We start from the raw sequence: 20,175 nt of genomic DNA, 5'->3' as shown, positions 1-20,175 counted from the left end.
CCTTCCCACCAGGAGCAGTCTGGGACACAAAACGAGCATAAGGAAATCCCAAAACAGGGGCGCTGGCGTGACCCCGGGACCAGCCTAGACCCAAACAAAACCAAACCCTCTACTAAGACTCACACCACCAGGTGGAATAAGGACACAGAATCACTGCTGAACTTCATTTTATTGTGCTAACAGCTATTCTGTGTGTTTGCTCATCCTCTTTTCCCAGTGCCACAACCCAGTTCCCACACCAGAATGAGCAGCCACGAGCCAAAGGGTGCAGACAGGAAGCAGAGGGTTTGTCAGCCTTAGTCTTGGTTTTAACCTGGAGAAAACTGCTTAATGCATTTGACTAGCTTGGCTGTGTTCCCCAACCTTTTGCCCCTGGATACAAAGGTCTGCCCTGTAACCCTACCATAAGCTCCTTTTGGGGCTGACTCAGAGGAAATTGCTATTATAGGATGAGCAGTTTTTCAGGGCTCCAGTGATAGACCACAGTCCAACTTTGCACACACAAAATGACCCAAGGCTTCAGCCAAAGAGGAGAAAAACATGGGTACTCACTCTCTCCCCAGGGTCACCCATTAAGCCCACGGGTCCAGTTGGTCCTGGAGGTCCTGGAAGGCCCTAGCACAGAAAAGACAGAAAAAAAAATAAGCCACTAAAGGAAAACGTGTTATTATTTGTAACATATTTGTACAACGAGCAGGAAAAGAATTAGAGCTTTCTGTTTATTTTTGCACCAGAAAATCGACCCCGAAGCGCTCTGTACACATGCGTGGCATATGGAAGCAATAGAGCCAGGGAACAGCTGTGTGCTGAGCCCTCCGCGTGCGCCCAGCACCCCGGGGCCACACTCAGCCTCCGGTGCAAGGTGTAGACAAAGTGCCACTTACTGCTGGGCCTTCGGGACCAGGCGGGCCTTCCACCAGCATACCCTAAGCAAGAGGAAGAAAAGGAAAACAAAAGTGATTAGCAAGGCACATCCTCAAAGTGACTTTGACTACAGGGCTGGAAAGCCCAATGCTTTATCTGTCCTTAAATATTTCAGGTCTTGCTGCTAGGTCTAAGCATCTCAGAGCTGAAGGAGATGGATGACATCTCCTGTGTCTCTGCTGCCACAGGCACAAAAGGCACCGCCCATTGGAAAGCCAAATACTATTTGAATCACACAGGGCATGGCAAAACAGCCCTTCCCCCCCCCGCCCCTCCAAGCCCACCCTCGCCCCAGCACAGGGTCACCTTCCTAAGCACAACCTTTCTCCCTCAGCTCACGGCCAGGCAAGGGGCAAATGCTGGGGCACATCCAGCCCTGCTAGCGCTGGAGTGGGAGAAGAGCTCCTCTTCAGGAAAAAGCTATTTCTAGACCCAAGAAGCTTAAAAAAAAAGTTAATAATCAAATTGCAAGGGTTTTTTAAAATTACTTTCCCAGCAGACTGCATGCTGTGATTTACTCTGTGTACCTAGGAAATCACTGTGTGGGCAAAATGGTAGAATAATGTTATTCCATTCCTTTTAATCTAAATATTTTGTCATAACTTTAAATCAGGTCTATCATGTACTCAGTAAAATTGAGCGCTTTTTTTTTTTTTTCCCCCCTCATGGGTATGTAAGAGGCAGGAAAGAAACCTCCCAATAAACCTGGCAAGTGCTTTCCAGAAGGCATCACGCTGATCTGTTGGGAAGAGCCCCATAGCAAGCACGGCCCTTTTATCTCTGGACCAGTGACCGTGCCCCCAGGTCGAGCCTAAGCAGTCCCAGCTCTTGCCAAGCTCATATGTAGCCAAGAAGGACATTTATCCTATGAGCTGAAATCAGCCTCTAAGAATCTGTAGATAAGCAGTCGGCTCGTATGGGAGAAGCCCAGAGGAAGCAAGTGCAGGGACTGGTCTCGGGTCATCTTTAACTGGTCTCCTGGGCACAGGCTCTGGTGCTAAAAGCCTCAGCTGACTCCACAGCAGCCACTACAGCAGACAGGGCTGAGCTGAACAAATCTGAAATGTCTAGAGGAGAATCCAGGCATTCCTGCCCCAGAAGCCACAGTCTCTAAGCCCAGAGGAGCAAAAAATAGGGTAAAACATGTTGCCATGAACCATCCCTGCTTCCATTAGTGGGACGCGTGTTTCTGCACCACTAATGCACGGCCAGCACTATTTTCTGTCTTTCCCAGTGTCCGTACTACTCATTAGCACCTCGTTTAAAATCTGGCTTCCGCTTCATTTGGATGTGTTAGGGGAAATTTTCTGCTGCTGTCATCACAGAAGTGCCTGTGCAGTCGTTCTTCACCAGTAAAGAATTTAGGTCATGGACTTCACCCCGTGCCCATTTTGCCAGCAGTTTCACTGTCTGCCATGGAGACACTGTTCTCTGCTGGGTGGGAAGCAGGGATGAACCCCACATGACATTCCAACCTGCACCAAGTATGAGCTATTTGCTGTTGGAGGCTACCAAGAAGAGGCGAGCTATGCTGATGGAGAAGGCGGCCCCCAGGACATCCACTAAGCACCGGCTCCGTTTCAGACACGCGATGAGGACATTGCACAGGAAACCCCAGAGGTCCCAGCAAACCTTTCCCCATATGGACACCCCAAGGTCCATCCCTGCTGAGACCAGCGATGGCACGTTTTGGTGTGGCAGGCTCCAAAACAAAAACTAATAATTGTCTCTGGGCTGGTTGCAGAAAGCCACTGCCCACGTAGGTCTCCCCAGGACATTTGTGGGCTGCTGAGTGCCAGCATTACCATGGTCTGAGCATGCACAGCGCTGAGGCTCTGCTTCCCATGGCCAGCTGCAGAGCCTCGGGATGCTCCTCCACACAGGGGAAGAGTCTGGGCTAATTAGCCAATTTGCAATGCAAACATCCTTGGCATCTTCCCATATTTATCTGTTGGTTTATGTTGAGCTCTAGCTTTAGGGACATCTGGAGATTCTCCTCGGCAAGAGACCTCCACTGTTTATATGACTGCTCATCAACAGGAGCGATGGAAACGTGGGAGGGTTTTGGGATCAGGAGGATGCCACCGAGGGTGAAGCAAGCAAACCATGGATTTAGGACCGTCCCAGGGGAAAATGGGGTGTTGCTTCCACTCAATCAACACCCAGGTGCCACCCCCAAATATCACAGAAACAGCCCAGAAGCTGGCAGCAACACACAAAGGTGCCATGCAAAGGCTGATCAAATCTCCCCAGAGGCAGGTGTGAGCACCAGGGGCCCCCTCAGAAGGAGAAGGAGCTTTGAGGAGGCGAAGGCAGAGCTGGGATGGGGGGTGCCCCAGCCATCCCCGGCTGCATCCCTCCTCACCCCGCGCCTGTGCTGCCCCACTGCCTCCAGCGAGCGTCAGCACAGAGCAAGGATTGAAGGACAGGCAGTTTGAACGAAAAGGAGAGAAAATCCAGCAGAATCCGACTTCTGCGTTTGGTTTTTATTCCCTCTCTGCTGCAGCTCCCATCAAAAAAAGAAAAAAAGAAGAGAGCTAAAGAGCACAGCAAATCTGAATTTCTCTCTGCTGAAGAGGAACCGCACAGAGAGGGAGAAGGCAGCATTTGGTCTTGTTTACTTTCTGGCAAAAGCTATACATGCTCCAGTGTTTTGAAATAGAGAAGGCGGCCAAATTCTTTCTGGGTGATTAAATTTAACTATTTTGTTCACTTTGTAGCATTTCAGATTGGTTCTGGATAGGCAGGGTGGGTTTGTGCCACCGTCTTCATGGGGTTCAGCTGCCCCCCAACCTTCCCACACCTCCGATAAGCAAAAATCACTCGCTCCTCCTTTTGTTTGCAGAGTGAGAGCAAGACCCAGAAAGGAAGAAAAGGAAGGAAAGGTCAGAAATGCTTTTGTAAGACCCTTGTTCAGGCTTTTCAAGCCCTGCTGCTGCACCCCAGCTTCTCCCTGCCCCCCCCTCCTGCTATCTGTGAAAGTGTCAGGCAAAGAAGGAAAGGGAGGAAGAATTAAAAAAAATAATGGCCTCCGAGTGATGGGAAGTGCCGCTGTGATGCTGGGCGCTGCGCTGGCCCTCTGCCAAGGAAAATTAGGTTAATTGAGTTGCTGGTGTGCAGCGAGTGTGCCCTTTGGGGATGAGGCTCCAGGGAGGTGATTGCAAGGACCCAAAGCCCCGTTTCCAGCCTGGGGAGGAGCAGGCACGGGGGTACCTCAGCATCCTGAGACGTCATGAGGGACAGACACACGGTCATCAACCAACGGCCACTTGCTCTGCTCAGTGGTCACCTCTGAGCAAACACCAGCTGTCCCCAACGCAAGGGGAACGGCTCCAGCCCCACCTAAGGGGGTGCTCAGTTGGGCACTCACATTTTTTGCAGACTGGAAAGAGCACAGACAGTTTATAACTGTTCTTTAGAAAGAAAAATAACCTCAGAAACAGGCCAGGGCAGAATCATAAAGAGAGTGCCAGGTTCCACTCCCAGGTCAACACAGAGCTTCTCTGAAAGTGGAAAGCTGGTGGAACCCTGGGGCAGGCGCAGGAGCAAACCCCTCTGCAGCTGTGTGCAGGGAGAACCCTTTTATTTCCACAGAGCTGAACCCATTAGTTGCACAATTAAAGCCGGCCCCAAGCTGCAAGTTCAGGTCAGGATATGACCTGGCCACCGGCTGCGGGCGCTCGGGGTAGCGGGTTTGCTGCCGAGCCGGGGGCACTTCCAAACCTCTGGAGAGGTGAGACATGCCCTCTGCCTAACGCTTCAATTCTAAAAGGCCTAAGTTTTATTTTGGTAAATGAGAGATTTCATGGGAAATTTTGTACTTCCTCCCTAATTTAGGTCGCTTCTTGAAGTTTAAAAAAAAAATAATTACAGTATTTTATATTAAAAAGTTTTTAAATGAACCAAGTAATTCTTCCACGGGAAATTTTCTTCCCAGCTGTACCACTGAGCACCAAGCCATAACTAACATGCCCCTTGTGCCTTTTTCCTTGGGAAAAAAAATCCAAAACCACCAAAAAAACCCAGATGGTACTTACCGGCTCAATAATCGCAGGCTCCCCTTTCTGTCCTTTCTCTCCCCGGGGGCCGCCGATCTGTAGCACACAAGGGAAACACAGAGGCAGAGAGTCAAAGAGGACATCACCCGCATCAGCATCACCGCTCCGAGCAGGAACTGGAGATCCTGGGACAACTTCTGCAACCAAAGGACTGCTGACGTTCACGTAGAAAAGAAACGGGGCACCCTTCTCCTCGCCTTGTGCTAAACACGTGCATTGCAGGTGGATGACTCCAAGCGAGATGCTCTCGCTGGTTTTTAAGCTGTTAGTCTCTGTGCTATAAATTCTGGGAAGACAAACATTTTGAACTAGGCTTACCCTCGATGGAAAATTAACTCTCTTACCCCTTCGTAGATGGTGTCCTGGTTAGCGGGCATGCCGGGGCCAATATCAGGAGAGACTGTTCGGTCGTAATAGTTATCATAATAGTTCCCATCATATTCTTTTATTGTTTCCTCAGTGAAATCTTTATCCAGATCCTCTCCTCCTTGAGCAGCCTGGAAGCAGAAGAGCAGCAACATGTCAGGCTGCAAACACTGGAAATTTAAGGGGAAGACTGCGGTTTCTGCAAAGTGAGGATGCTTTATAAAATAGCTGCAAATAAAAAGCACAAGAAAGGTTAAATTCTGGAGTTATAAAGTCTCCAGTAACCTCCAAGAATCTTCTCCAACGGCAGGCAAGAAGGATGGGAGGATCTTTACGGCAAAACATACACCCTGGCTTTCCCTGGGATTTCTCTGTCAACCCCTGAAATAACACTGTGAGAGTAAAAGTTTGAGAAGGGAAAACAAAACACAGCACAAAGCAACAGCTCACGTCAGGAGGATCCCACAAACGCTAAAGGTCTAAAGAAACAGGGAATGGAAGTTTCAAACTTCAAGCCCTGCTCATCCCTCACAGCCTCAGTATCAGAGACACTGGATTATTAAGCGTAAAAGGTCACGCGTCCAGTTGCATATTTAAAATGCACATCAGAAACACAATGTGTCATTATGAGTACCCGATTACAGGAAGAAATGTGGAAAAATGCAAGTTCGCTTCTACAAAAACCTCCTGTTTGTTTAGTCTGGGATCCAAGTTGCGATTGTGCTTGTCCAAAGAGCAGAAGCAGAAATTTTTGCAGATCCGAGGCATTAATCCCTGAATCCTTACAGCAACAGATATTATGGACCACAAGCAAAGACATCTAGACAAGCATCAGAATTTCCTTGCTCTCTCCACACCCCTGTGCTTTCTGCAGCCTGGCAGGCAACTGTCTCTTGGCACCCTGTACTCTGAACAGCCTGATAAAGAAGAACACGTGCTGATAACAGATTTTTTCTTTTGTTTCTTTCCCATCCAGGTAATGACCAAAACGGTCCATAAATTGAATTACTTCCAGGGCTTCCCAGAGAAATAATTTCCTCGCTTCTATGAATTCAAAATTAATTACTTAAATGCCACCACCACTCGCAGACCTTGTTTCTGTGCCAACACTGCTCAGAACCCTTAAGCATGAGCATCTCCATCTGAATGCAAGAGCTTTTAAAGTAAGAATAAGCCCTAGTGCTAAGGCGATCATCACTCTGTCACCCCATCTTCTTCTACCTCTGCAAAAAAAAAGAAACTATAGTTTGGCAATTACTCAATTAGAAAACTTGGAAAAGTTAGTATTATTTTTCCTTTGTATCATTCAAATGGATCTAGAGCTATCACACACATCTTGAATCCCATTTGAAATCTTTTATGTATGTTTGCTCTTTGAAACCTTAAAACCTGTTCATCTTGGTATTAAATTTTTGGAGATAACATAGAAAGCTTTCTTTGAAATGAAAGGCAAAAACGTCTGGTTTGATATTTTGATTAAGGTCCCTAAGTCAATTTGCATGGAAAGATAGGATGTTTTGAATAACTGGGCAGAGGAGGAGGAAAGTTCTCCATGCTGAGATTTGCAGGTGCTTTGGAGAAAAACCAAAAAGCCTAAAAATAATCTCTTTAACAATGTTGTTAGACAACCTGAATCAGAAAACAGTCCACAAAGAAAAGAAGAGGTCCAAAAAAAAAAATAAAAATCAGTGTGCAAAAGACTGGGATAACAGCTTTGTTTAAATCACCTTTTAGTCTTCCCTTTAGAGAAAGCGATGCAGATATGAAGCCCTGGTATATGCATCTGGACAAGTAAAGCAAACTGCCTGATGAATAGCAGGCAATGAACAAAATATATCTGTCCCCAGCTCCTCTTGTTCATGGGAGTATTGCTACCTACTAAATCTCGGAATTGCTTCACTGGCATTTATCACAGAGTTATTAGCCATAATGAAACCCAAGCCCAGGAGAGTTCAGGGACTACGCCTGCCTCCAAAACCTCTCGCACAGGCTCCACAAAGTTTCACTTGTGTAAAACTAAACCCCCTTTTAATTCCCACTGCAGGAATTACAGTCTCCCCAAAACACAGACAGGTGAACTTCAACAGTGCAATGTTGCACCCCGATTTTGTAGCAAAGTCTGTGAAGGGATGTTAAAAATGACCCTTCTGCACCAGGCCAACATTATTCTGTTTGACCCCATGAGCAGTGCCAGGGCTGGGCAGCTCAGGGGACTCCCAGGGTCCCAGCCCAGCTCTGCCCCGCCGCACGCTTGCATCCCTCTGCAACAGCAACGGGGCTCCAGCTCCAGCCAGAAACCTGGGACTGCTTGAAATGATGCCACACTTACTCATGACCACGAGCGCTATTCTGTTTCCTAAACTAGCCAAAAAACTTATGAGGGTTTTTTGGTTTTGGTTGGGTTTGATTTTTTTTTTTTTTTTAAGAGCAAATAAACATCTCCAACCACTTCAGCAGGCTGTATCTCCTGCTGAAACCCTGTTTCTAATAACAGGTATTAAGCAGGCAATTACACGCATGAGATCCCGATCCTCACTTCCATATTCCTCATAAAGCAGCGTGGTCTGCTGCTGAATTAAAGGATTCTGTTTCCCCAGGAGTTCGTGGCTGCAGGCAGGGCCCTCAGCTCCCCCTCCAAGGTGTAAACCCAAAATCCATATCCTCTTGGGTATTTTTTCCTCAGGCTGGCACTTTCTGGGAGTCTTCCCTATGTCACACTGCATTAGCCTTCGTCTCAGTGCACGGGAATCTCCTTCAGCCAGGCAAGTTGTGTCCTTTTCTCTGCTCATCAGCTGAAAGATTCACTGGAGCTACCTCCCAGCCCCGGGCAGTCCTACAGCCCTCCCCATCTAAACGCTGGCTCTTGGAGCTGCGGGAGGTGGACAGTTTGCACTCTCTCCCCGCGAGATGCTTTGCTGAGAACAAGCTGAGCTTTCACATAGGAAAGCTTCACCGTGCATTTCCCTACCTGAACTTTCCTCTTCTTCTATTTCCTTTCTTAACAACTAAAGCGCCCTTGAACCTCTTCCTTTTCCAATTTTTTTTAAGGTCACGCTACCCAGTCATTAATTCATCTCTATTAGAAAGTTCAAGCTTGGCCAAAGATTTCTGGCTCTTTGTCAGGAAACAGAAAAGTTTCCCATCCACGGGTTCCCTCAGGTTTGCGCTCGCTTCCTCGATACGCTGGAGCCTTTTCTGTTTCTCTCTGTGTATCATTTTGGGCTGCTCAACCTCCTCCTCCACCGCATTTTTTTATCCTCAGCTGGCTGGACTCGATCCCCGCCACGCCACCGACCCTCGGGGCGGCTGGCTCCCCTCCTGCCTCGCTCCGGCTGCTCAGTTCTTTGCTTGGACACTTTCCCTGACACTTTTCATTCAAGCTTCCAGATCCAACTCCAAATACATTAGCCAATTTTTGCTGTCTCTCTTGCCACCCTCCAGCACCTCCCAGAAAGCCTCAAGTTTTGACAGTCCCATAACTAAGTAGTTCTTCTCCATTTGAGGAGGAACCACAAAACCTTGTCGAGTCCCATCCAGGAAACATTATCCCACAATCAACTCCCCTTGCTGATGCTCCTAACGAAGAATTGCCTCATTTAGTGTAGTTATCTCCTTGAATAGCGAGCTACACAGCACGCAGCTGCACAACTATTTATCTCTAAGGATGAGACCAACGTTCATCTATTTGAGGACCAATATAAAAGGCAAGAACTGGGCAAGTCTTGAGAACAGAAGAGTCTCAAGTGCAACATATTTCAGTTGAAGCATATTAAAGCGTGGGTAACTAAAAATGTAATCGCTCCAACAGAAACATCAGCTGTGGGATCTGGACTGATCTCATCTTTGAGCAGATCCGTGCACAAAATGGAGGGACTCTCCCTGTGTGAATGCAGTAGTTTACAATCAAGGGTTTGTCCCAGCGTTGAAATGTTTTGGGTTTTTTTTTTAAATTACAATCTGAAAAATGTAAAGATGCTATTCAGTGGGAATGACAAAATGAAAAATATTTATGTTCTCCATCAAATCAACATTTTAAGCATTCATATTAATAGCTTTGAAATAAAATGCTTTTACTTAGATTTTAGCACCATCCCTCATTTTTCTTTTTGTCAGACAAGCACTTCACACAGGGAAATGCAGATATCAATATGAACAGATTTTTCCAGGGGAATAATCCTTAACCAAGTTCTAAATATCTGCATTCCACACCCTGAAATATCTGGAGTGAAAATATTTTACAAGAAGCTTCCTCTTCCAACAGCTGCCCAAACTGCTTAGAGTTTTACTATAGGGATGATCACATCTCCTTTGCTCTCAAGGCTATGAAATACCAGAATTAATAAAAAACAAAGTGAAAAATAGTCATTAAAATTACATCGGTCTCATTGTAGGTGATGACGGTACTCGTGGGGAGTTCAGCTTCCACGGCGTTTTCAGTGAGTCCGCCCTGGGGGTCCACTTCTTCAGGGTAGTTGACGTCTTCGTAAGGGAGAGGCGTGAAGTACTCTTCATTAATGGTTTCATAATTGTACTCATCCACGAGAGGGTCATCCACCGTAGCGTCCTCTTTTGTCTGCTTGCTGGGGTCTCCTCCATCAGGCGACAGCGTGGGGGCAGGATAATCCTATTGCAGAAGCAAAACGTCAGAATCAGAGAAACAAAAAGAAGATTGTGCGTCACCCTCCACCTCCCCTTCTACAAAGGTGCCACTTATCAACCGCATCTTTGCCAAGACCCTGCGTCGGTACCTGCTTGTTTTCAGGTCTCTCTCCAGCAGCCACTTCGGGAGTGCCGGGTTTGGTGGTGGGCGCTTCTGGCTTTACAGCTTCATCAACATCTTCGTAGTAGGGGTACTCGTAGTAGTAGGTGTCACCTTCTCCCTCCCCGTCAGTGTACTGCAAAGAGATGAGAAGTAGAAAATAAGCTGGCAGCATCCAAGCATGTTCCTGCCAGCTCTTTTAGACATTATTTCATGTCAATGGGGCCATGTCGTGATGCAGTGGAATCTTTCCCTTCTTGGTCATCAGCTTCTATGAAGCCTTCACCAAGAGCCTGGCTTTGGGCTGCTTTGGCAATGTCTGTGATTTAAGGAGGCTCCCAATCAACTGTTGGTCCTGTGCGTTCTCCCTTATCAGAGAGGATGGACCTACCCTGCAGCAATTCAGTCACCCACGATAACACAATTAAAAAAAAGAAAAAAACTTTTTTTTTTTAACCTCAGATTGTCAAGACCTCCCAAGTCACACATCTGACATGTTCACAGAGGGGAAGAAAACACTTGAATCACACAGCCACTCTGAGAAGCAGGGATGCTATTTCACTCATCCAACTGCACTAATAGCATCCGTGTGACTTCCCATCCATCCGTGGCCTGAAGGCAGAAGGGCTTTGAAAACAAGATATTTTCAGTGTTTTCCACAAGGCGTCAGTCATTCTTCAAAATGAAATACAAACAAAACATTTGGTTACAGCCGGGCATGGCAAATTTCTTCGCCAGTCCATTGCTCTCACTGGCAGCAGATGCTGGCGCGTGGAAGAGTTATTCTTACACAGAGCAACACAGCTCTAAGACAAGCCAGCCCTTGTTGAACTGCTGGCTCCGAAGGAAGAGTTTTATTTTCCTACTACCACATATTTTGACCATACCGACATCTATTTTATTTTACTTATTTATTGTTTCTCCAGAAGTGCTGGCGGAGCGGTTACGGCACTTCCCTGGGACTGGGTGGCCGTGCCTCGCCTGTGAGCATCGCTCTGCTCCCCAGAGCCCTGCTAGGCACAGGGTTTTAATTCAATTCCAAAGCTAAGCCAGAGCAGGTTGATGGCATTACAGCTTCGCAGGGATTCGGCAGGAGCCCGCAGATCTAAGACCAGCTGAAAGCAAGAGAGCGCATGGACTGGCAAATTAGACCAAGAGAGCAGCCAAAATGCTGAGAAGCAGCCGAGGATGCCAGACACTTTAATTGCTGTGAGCTGAGCCTGAGACCTCTTAAAATGTCTAAAATTCAGGTGATGTTCTTCTGGAAATCAGCCACACCCAGACATTTCTAATTGAGGGGCAGAAATTAAAAGGTACCCTGTATCAGTCTTTTATTCTTTTCTTTTTTTAAAGAAAAGATCTGAGGCTAACTCTTGGTAGAAAAAATACTTAGCACAGCAGTTCATACAGATGAGCTGGGAGCATTTCTGCCAAAATGTGATTCAAATGTCAAATACATGGGCAAAAGTGCTTCCCCCTCCTTTAACACCAGTTGTTTCAAAGAATATTGAAAAAAACCTACTTAATCTTTTTACAAGTTCAACAGTAAAATTTGAAATTTAGAAACAGGTGTCTGTTTTGGACAGGATTCGACCTGCCAGGGAAGGTCAGTGTTTCACACTCAGCTTGGGTTGTCTCTCCTGCAAGTTTCTGAGCTCCAAGCGAATATTCATTTCAGTCTCTGGAAATGGGAGGAGCGCAGAAAGGAAGGGAAACTCCCGAGAGTGAGAGCCAAGACCAGAACCTGCAAATCCTAAAAACCAAGCTCTGTCTTGGCCCTTACAGATGAGTCGCAGGGAAACTGAACGGGAGGAAGAAGCTGAACGCATTCGCGATATGGAGCTGGATGCTGCTGTCCCAAAAGCAGCCCCAAACCCTGCAAGAGACTTACGTATTCATCTTGATTGGGGTCCTGGGACTGGGGGGAGTCGGGGATGGCAGTGTCGCAGTCGGGGCTGTAGTGTTCGCAGTAATCGTGGGCTGCTCGGGGGTCTGCCACGATCAGCAGCTGCTGGATGTCACCCTGCGGGAAGGAAAGGCAGAGTGTCAGGGGAAAGGATGGTGAACGTGGAGCCACCAGCTCGAGAGCACAGTCGAGGGGATAAACACCACCAAGAAATGAAAAGCAAAACACTTGGCAGGGCCACCTCCCTGACACAGGCGTGTTGCCTGAGATGAGCCAGGCGAAACCCCTCTGGGTCCAGGGCCGGGTCAAGCAGTCGCTTATCCCTGGCTGCTCTGCGAGGTGTGAAGCCACCACACTTCACGCCTGGTCCCAAATGCACCTTCCCAAAAAGATAACCACCTCTGCAGAAAGGTCACCCACATACCTAGAACGCAGCAGCACTGATGGCCCCAGGCAAGGTGCATGCAGTAAAAAATAAGAGATAAAGGGCTCTATGCACCCCAAATCAGCAGTGTCCTGTGGGCAATAAAAAATCTCCTTTCCTGCCTGGTCCCGTGCAGCTCTGCAAGGCTCCAGAGTCTTCCTGCCCAGTCCAGAAAGCTCTTTACTGGCCTCAAAACTTCTCTGCTTCTCCCACCCCATCAACTGGTCTCATAAAAGACATCACACCCCCTTTCCACATCTTGCCTCACCTCAGTTTTCTACCCACAACAGAGCGGCAGACACAGAAAGAGATTAGAAATGCATCTGATAATCAGAAAAAGAGAAAAGAGGGAGAGTTTGCAGTGGCTTATTGAAAACGAGGTGCAGAGCAAGCTCATTAGGCACCGAGGCTGCTTAATGGACTGCTCTCTATATAGCATACGAAGCGTGATGCAGTCACAGCCCAAAGGTCAGAGCAGAAATCACTCTTTAGTTTCCTAAAGAATCACTGCATTGCTTAACCATAATGCCAAAAACCAGTTTATTCAGTAGACAGTTACATAAGACAAGACTTTACTACTTGGATTATTAGAGCTGATATTTTAATTAGGGGGAAAAAAAAATCTTATTTAATAATAGAAAAACATGGCTAAGGCATCAGGGGAAAAAGAAGGAGCATTACAGCAAAACTGGGAGGATGACTTGGGCACATAATAGGAACCAGAAGCTCTGAACGGAGCCTGGCCAGACCAGCAAACAGCCCTGTGGAAAACCAAAGGATATTTTTGAAAATATGGGCCAAATCTGTCTTCGTGCACGTAAACTCCACACGGTCCAGCCGCGGGTGCCGCTGGGTCCATAGGGAGCTCAGCCTCCCACGTGCACATACCATTGACTTCACCAAAAAAAAAAAAAATGCTTTTTAGATTTTTGGCAGAAATCCACCAGGGAAGAAGGTTGCAAGGACCATGTGGACCTGGCCGCATCCTGCCTGGCTCTGAGGGGCAGGGGCAGCTTGCGGCTGCCTGGGGTTTCCCTCCTCGAATTCCAGGTTATCGCATCCATCTCTGCAGCAATTCACTGTAATGTCTGGGCAGCTCTCAGATGCTACGCAAGCTATCCTAAAACTGAGCATTGTTTTAAGCTTATTAGTCACTGTTTCCTGCGAATAACCTTTACAAAATTAGCAGAAGTGTCTGCAAAGTGGTTTTCAATTTTCTATTTTAAGAGAAATAGTCTTTCCTTCCCTTCCCCTCTTTTTTTTTTTTTTTTTTTTGAAATAAATCCATAGAGTAGTTCTGTCATTACTGTACTGGCTTTTTCGTTTTCGACGTGACCACCAAAAATGGGGACACAGTACTGGGAAAATAGAAAATGCCACATTTTTGTCTCAAAGAACATTTCCCATTTCCAGCCAGCTCTGGTCACCACCTGACAACATGACCTGTTTGGGGAACTTGGCCATGGTGTGACCTAGAGGACATCACCCAGCCCTGAGCAGAGACTAGAAGGAGCTGGGGGGTGTTATGGGATTACTCCCAGCACGTTTTAGCATCCCTGTCTTCAAAAGCAGTTCAGAACAGAACAGGCTGCCCCTCTGGAGCTCCCTCCAGCAGAGGATGCCCAACCTGGCCAAGGCAATTTGCTTAAAGTTGATGATGCGAAGATCCTTCCAGCTGCTATTTCTGCACACAGGACCTCAACCACCCCCACACCTCATTGACACCTGACTTAAGCCATTTGGGCCCTTCTCTCACTTAGGTGGTTAAAGCACCCCAGTTTCCACAGGGTTATGGAGAGTTTCCAGCACTGTTGGGATAAGCTGAAATAAAACAGCCACAAAAGCAGACTTGCTACTTGTATCCGAGAGGCAAGGAAGGAAGGCTGAAAGCTTTTTCTTCCTGATAAGGTTGGATTTACACCTCAAGGAGAGCTGATAGTCTGGATCCTATAAGTGACCAGGACTACAACTGTGTTTCCTCAGGGAATAGATAAAGCAAAGAGACACGTTGGCTAAACACACTGCAAAAGGTTAAGCGGAAGAGAATTTGCTAAGGCTGAGTTTGCTTTTAGTCTCAGCTGATGGCAGCTCCTGAGCTATCCATGGAGAGAAATCCTGGCTTCATCCCACCCTGCTTTCCTGCAGAACAACAGGAACTGAGCATCCTCTGGGTCTGATGGCTCGAGGCACTGGCAGCACCTCTGAGTACATGGAAAGACATCACCTGCAGGTCCCAGGAGCCACGGGCTCAAGTCTTGGGGCCATGGTAGAAATCCCAACCTCGCTCAACCACCAAAGGACAGCATTGACCCAGCAGTTGCTGCTGAGTGGGGGAAGATGAACAAGAGAAGCTTCCTGCTAGTTCTGGGTCAAGAACCTGTGAAAATCAGTGCATAACTGAATAAATTTGGTACGCAAAGGGTGCCAGGAAAAAACGTGAGCCACATCAGACTGCTCCTTCAGAGCTCACCACGCTTCATGAGCATCATTCAACGTGCCTGCTATTTTCCCATTTCCTTTTCAAACCCAGTCACCCTGCCCAGCAAAGTTCATCCTTTTCTCGTTGTTCCAGCAGCAGCAATGCAAGCATGCAAAAAAGAGTATGGAAAACCAAATGCACCCAATTTTGGAGGAATGAGAGGCCCAGGGAGCATCTGAGCTTAAGTACACTGACACAGGTTGAGCAGCTCAGTGGTGGGGGAAGGAGGAGAGCTCTCAGGGTTGCTAGACCATTCATCTTTGTTTCATTAACAGCAAGTGCACGGCACTGGTGGATACCCCGTGTTAACAGTTGTAAAAAGCAGACAGGAGTGAAACCTTGTTAGCAAGATTCCCAGTCAACTGACCTCATCCCTCAGTGCAAAACAATAAAATGGGCTAATTTAGCCTGTAATAAAAAGCCCCACTATCTGAACTTCACAAAAGATGCACAAAGCTCTGCTGTCAAGAGCCCCATTTCTTTGATTTAAAAAGCCAACTTTAAATAGAGCAAGCCGTGCTGGGAGGTTCGCAAGCCTTTTGTGTCCTCTCAAGTGTGTTCCCGCTAATAAATTTCACCAAGAGATAGCTGCCCCCAGCCCCAGCACGGGCTGACAAAGGCAGCCGCCAGCTCCGCTCCCTTTCCTCACTCAAGTGTCTATTTGTTTCACTGTTATGGTTACACAAAACACCCAAGCCTCTCTCCTTCCTATGTCAGCATCTGCTTTTTTCAGCAAGAGCAGCGATAACGAAGATACCATTAATTTCCTCCCCCTCTCCACACACATGCAACAACTGCAGATTTTCCACAAAGCCTTTGTAAGAGAGAGAACTTACAATTACACTAAGAGAGTGGTTTAAACACTTTACCAGCCAAGTCATTTAGGTTTTTAAGATTTATTTTCAAGTGATGCTCAGGGGGCTGGAACATCTCCCCTGTGAGGACAGGCTGAGAGAGCTGGGGGTGTTCAGCCTGGAGAAGAGAAGGCTCCGGGGAGACCTTAGAGTGGCCTCCCAGTACTTAAAGGGGCTACAGGAAAGGTGGGGTGAGACTCTTTATCGGGGGTGTAGGGATAAGATGAGGGGTAATGGTTTTAAACTGAAAGATGGTAGATTTAGATTAGATATAAGGAAGAAATTCTTTACTGTGAGGGTGGTGAGACAGTGGCACAGGTTGCCCAGAGAAGCTGTGGCTGCCCCCTCCCTGGAAGGGTTCAAGGCCAGGTTGGACGGGGCTTTGGGCAACCTGGGCTAGTGGAAGGTGTCCCTGCCCGTGGCAGGGGGGTGGGACTGGATGATCTTTAAGGTCCATTCCAACCCAAACTATTCTGTGATGTAAAGAGGTATTCGACTCAGGGAGCAAGTCAGTAACACAGTGGTATTGCTTTGAAGAAGTCACCAGCACGGTGTCCTCCAGCCCCAGCCACCCATGCAGACAGTGCAGTAAAGTCCTCTTTTGGCATGTGACCAAGTTGGGCACATAGGCCTCAAGAAAGTGCTCCCATAACTGCAGCAACTTCTTAGCACACGGAGGCAAGGGAGAGATGTGTTTTCCTGGTTTGACAAAAAATTTGGAGGGAAACAAAGGTCCATTTTTGCCTGAAAATAACCAATATTTCATTCATCAGAAGAGGTAGTTTTAAAAAAAAGGGGAATAAATCACATTTTGACCTTTATTCCTAGAGCTTCTTGTGAAGAGGAAGAGGCAGGACAGCACACTGATGAAAATGATTGTGAATTGCAAGGCTTTTATTTGCTCCAAACAGATATAAGTGCTAACTATCAGGACCAGTAAGAATCTCTCTGACATTTATGGTAAAGCCATTTATGCCTGATGACTCATTTGCTTTATGGATTAAGTTCCATCAAGCCAGTTTAATTCAACTCCCCAGCCAGCTCCCAGACAAGACTGGAAAAGCTCTTCTGGAGCATTTTTTAACACTTATTCTATATGTGTGCAGAAATGTCACATCACTTCCAATGACATCAACTTCAGTAACTTGGAGAAATTGCTGTGGTTCAACAAAACAAACAGCTGGCGAGGATAGTCTGAGTGATTTCATCTGGCATTGGCAGCAGCTCCATAAATACTGGGATTCTTTGGGGCTCTCACTGCAACGCAACAATAATTAACTGGACTGTTGTTTTAGTGCATTACCCCAGAAGTTTTAGATACTCTTCCATAAGAATAAATACTGCTTGATGTGCTTTTTTTAAACTCCTACATTTAAACTGGATAACCACAGGTCCAGGATATACAATCGTAACACAAAAATCTCAAAAAATAGTGGAAGTAATTGGGATGTTGCCGAGTTTTATTATGACAAACTCCCTGGTCCATAAACGCAAACCCAGTTGGGTGGCTTAAGAGTGGCAGAGGTTCAATGTAGCTCTATGATGAAGTAAAAGCTCAGTGATCCCAGCCACCAGCGAGCTTCCAAAAAACCTAATCCCCATCTCAGAGACAGCCTGCCAGCACTCAGATGTTCCACTTGATAAAATCTGTCATCAGCACTTGCCCATGGATGGAGGATCTCTGCTAAGGACAGAGCAGCTGCCCTGCTCCAGGCTCCCAGTGGCTCTTAGTCTGCACAGGTTGGAGGGTAATAGTGGGACTGAAGTCAGTGAAGAAGGAAAGCAAGGGGTGACCCAGATATCACTGTGCCCCCAGCTCTGCCAGTGTAGCAAGACCCCAAATCAGAGGTACAGTAACTGCTCAGAGCATCAGTGCATCCTTTGTTGTACTGGCATCACCCCAGAGTCCCAGAAAAGAAGCCAAACTGCAGCAATGGGGTCAGACGAAGCCTCATCACCCCCTCTGGCCCCTGTACCTGTGTCCTGAACCCCTCTCTCTGGCCAGCCACAGAGAGGAGCAAGCTCACCACATGAAGCAACTGGTACCTAAAGGGCATCCTTTGGGCTTCCAAAAATTTTGCACTACAAAATGGGAAGGCAATAGTTGAAGGTCTGACTCAAAAAAAACCCAAAACAAAGCCTGACTTGCACGCAGTCATGAGTCAGCTACAAATACTTGGTGGTTTGGATAAACCCAACCCGGATGTTTGCTTCCCCATCCTGCGCAGAAGGGCTGCAGGAACGGACAGGGCAGCTTTGCTGAGAGACCTTGCTATTTCCCCTCTCGGGCTCCAGTTACCACAAGAATGGCTCCCTCTGGCTTTTGGCACTCGGATAGGAGCCTATTCTGAGCCCTTTTTAGAAAAAAACAGGTTTAATTAAGCAGAAAAGGGATAGAAGTTTCACTAGAACCAAATATGGCTTCAAGGAAAAACCTCTCAAGGGCTGGTAATAGTTTCCCTTTCTCACTGCATCTCCATCTGGGAGAGGAGGTATCCTAAGAAGCCCTGCTCCCGTGACACATCAGCGTGGTACTGCATCCACACCCCAAAGCTAAGCCTTCACCATTTCTGATATTAAACTTACCAAACACAAACTACAGTAATTATCTGGACAACCCACATGCCTCTCTCCCTGACCACAGCAACAAGAAGAAAATAAGCCCTTTGGCTCAAAGGTAATTAACCTCCCCAGTAATTTTCAACCTTTATTTTTTATAATCCCAGGGAAGAACCCAATTTCCTATCACGCAACAGTCCATTAACTCGTTGTTAGCCCTGGCCACTGGCTTTGCAGGAGCAGGGCAGGGAAGCGTGTCCCCTCCTCTATGCCTCTTCCCTAAACCCTCCCACCCTCCGCTCCGAGCTGTCCTCAACACCCCGACCTGCTCCCATGGATGGAAAACAAGGTCAGGCAACGCCACGTCGTGCTTCCTCCATCCGTAACTGCTGGATCCTCGGGTCAGCCACTCCATGGCTGTTTCTTAGAAAAGAGGCTTTTCAGAGCAAGGGGCTGTATTTCATAGGCGCTTGCAGAGACCACAGCACGCTGTAGGTCTGTTGGTGTAATATCGCAATACAAGTTACAAGCACTTTAGCCAGAACTCCTTACAGGAAGGGAAGGACAAGCGATTCTCTAAGAGGAGAACAAAAGCCAGATGGCTTTGCTAATTCTGGAAAGCTTTCCTGAAGAAGCTGTCACTCTGCCAATACCCAAATACCAGTCAAGGATTCGAGTCATTAGCAGAGCTGGAGACACCAATATGAGGTTCGCTTCCAGGCAGCTACTTCCCCCCGACACCTCCCCCCAGCCCCAATAACCACACAATGTAAATAATGCCCTACCCTAATGTCAACACTCCCCCAGCAGCGGCCACAGCCGCCAGCGCAACACCGAGCACCCTCTGCACTTGCTGAAGCAAATGCGAAGCCAGAGCTTATACCAAAGCCCTTTTTTGTTTAAGTGACAACGCAGAGCTAGTTCCCAAAGACAATATACACAGTATTCATCAGCAGGATGCATTATTTACATGACAGCGCTTTACAGGCAATGGATGGACCCATCCACCATTCCAGTTTCCTATCCTCAATGGGAGAAAGATTTGCTTGCCTTTCCAAATGGCTGAATTTGTCAAGCCCATTAATCATTGCTGATTTCTTCCTGCCACTTTCCCCGGAATTCTTACCAAATTCAGACAGCCTAGAGCCCCTTTGCTCTCTCCAGTCTCATGTAACATCTCTACAGTCACCCTTGCCTCAGCCCTCTGCTACCCCGGTCCACTGAACCATCACATCCTGCCCCAAGAGCTTCTCATGGAGGGACTGACAATGCCCTGAAGAGAACAGAAAAGGGACAAGATGAAAAAACCTGACCAAGCTCAAATGGACATTTAATGATGGGGCAAGAGCCCAAGCTGAGCTCCAGACTCACCACCCAGACCACACGGTCCCATCCTCCCTGCACCAGCCCCCCATCCCTTCACTGCCAACATTGATTCATCCCCAGGCACGTCGCCTAATTGAAACCTCCATCCTTTCAGAAGAGACATCTAATCACCAGTTTAAAGATCCCAAAAAGCTCTGGGGCTGCTTTATGCTTTGAGGCAATTGTACTTCACCTTATTCAACCCTGACCCTGACTGACTGAAGGAGGCTGCAGTGCTCAGATGAAGCATTCCATGTGCATCGTAGTTTGTTACCCTGCAGCTCCCTCCGTAAGCCATAAACGAGCGTTGCTTCCAGTGGGTGATGTGTCTTTCCTACCTCAAAGCTGATGCCTAGACCTTGGAAGACAGTTTTTGTTCAACAATTTACCAAATGGGTGGAAAAACTCAGATAAGGCAAATTAGCAACCTGTCATTGAAGATCCAGGAACTTGGGGGACACAGCATGGAGAGAAAAACAAT

General features: G+C 47.3%; 1 protein-coding gene across 2 annotated transcripts in view; it reads right to left on the bottom strand.

The window, feature by feature from the left end:
• Positions 1–20,175, bottom strand: part of COL5A1 (collagen type V alpha 1 chain) — a 160,499-nt gene that overhangs the window by 76,464 nt on the left and 63,860 nt on the right. For both annotated transcript variants that reach the window (XM_074846323.1, XM_074846324.1), the window contains exons 5-11: positions 11,999–12,130; positions 10,097–10,243; positions 9,724–9,972; positions 5,327–5,479; positions 4,962–5,018; positions 885–926; positions 553–615 (exon numbers count right to left, since the gene is read on the bottom strand). In XM_074846323.1, the coding sequence (XP_074702424.1) occupies positions 553–615; positions 885–926; positions 4,962–5,018; positions 5,327–5,479; positions 9,724–9,972; positions 10,097–10,243; positions 11,999–12,130 (843 nt within the window). The remainder of the gene's footprint in view (positions 1–552; positions 616–884; positions 927–4,961; positions 5,019–5,326; positions 5,480–9,723; positions 9,973–10,096; positions 10,244–11,998; positions 12,131–20,175) is intronic.

This window comes from Strix aluco, chromosome 20 (assembly GCF_031877795.1).
Source record: "Strix aluco isolate bStrAlu1 chromosome 20, bStrAlu1.hap1, whole genome shotgun sequence".
Lineage (NCBI taxonomy): Eukaryota > Metazoa > Chordata > Aves > Strigiformes > Strigidae > Strix > Strix aluco.
Note: the sequence above shows the minus strand (reverse complement) of the source record. Positions and strands in the feature narration are given on the sequence as shown.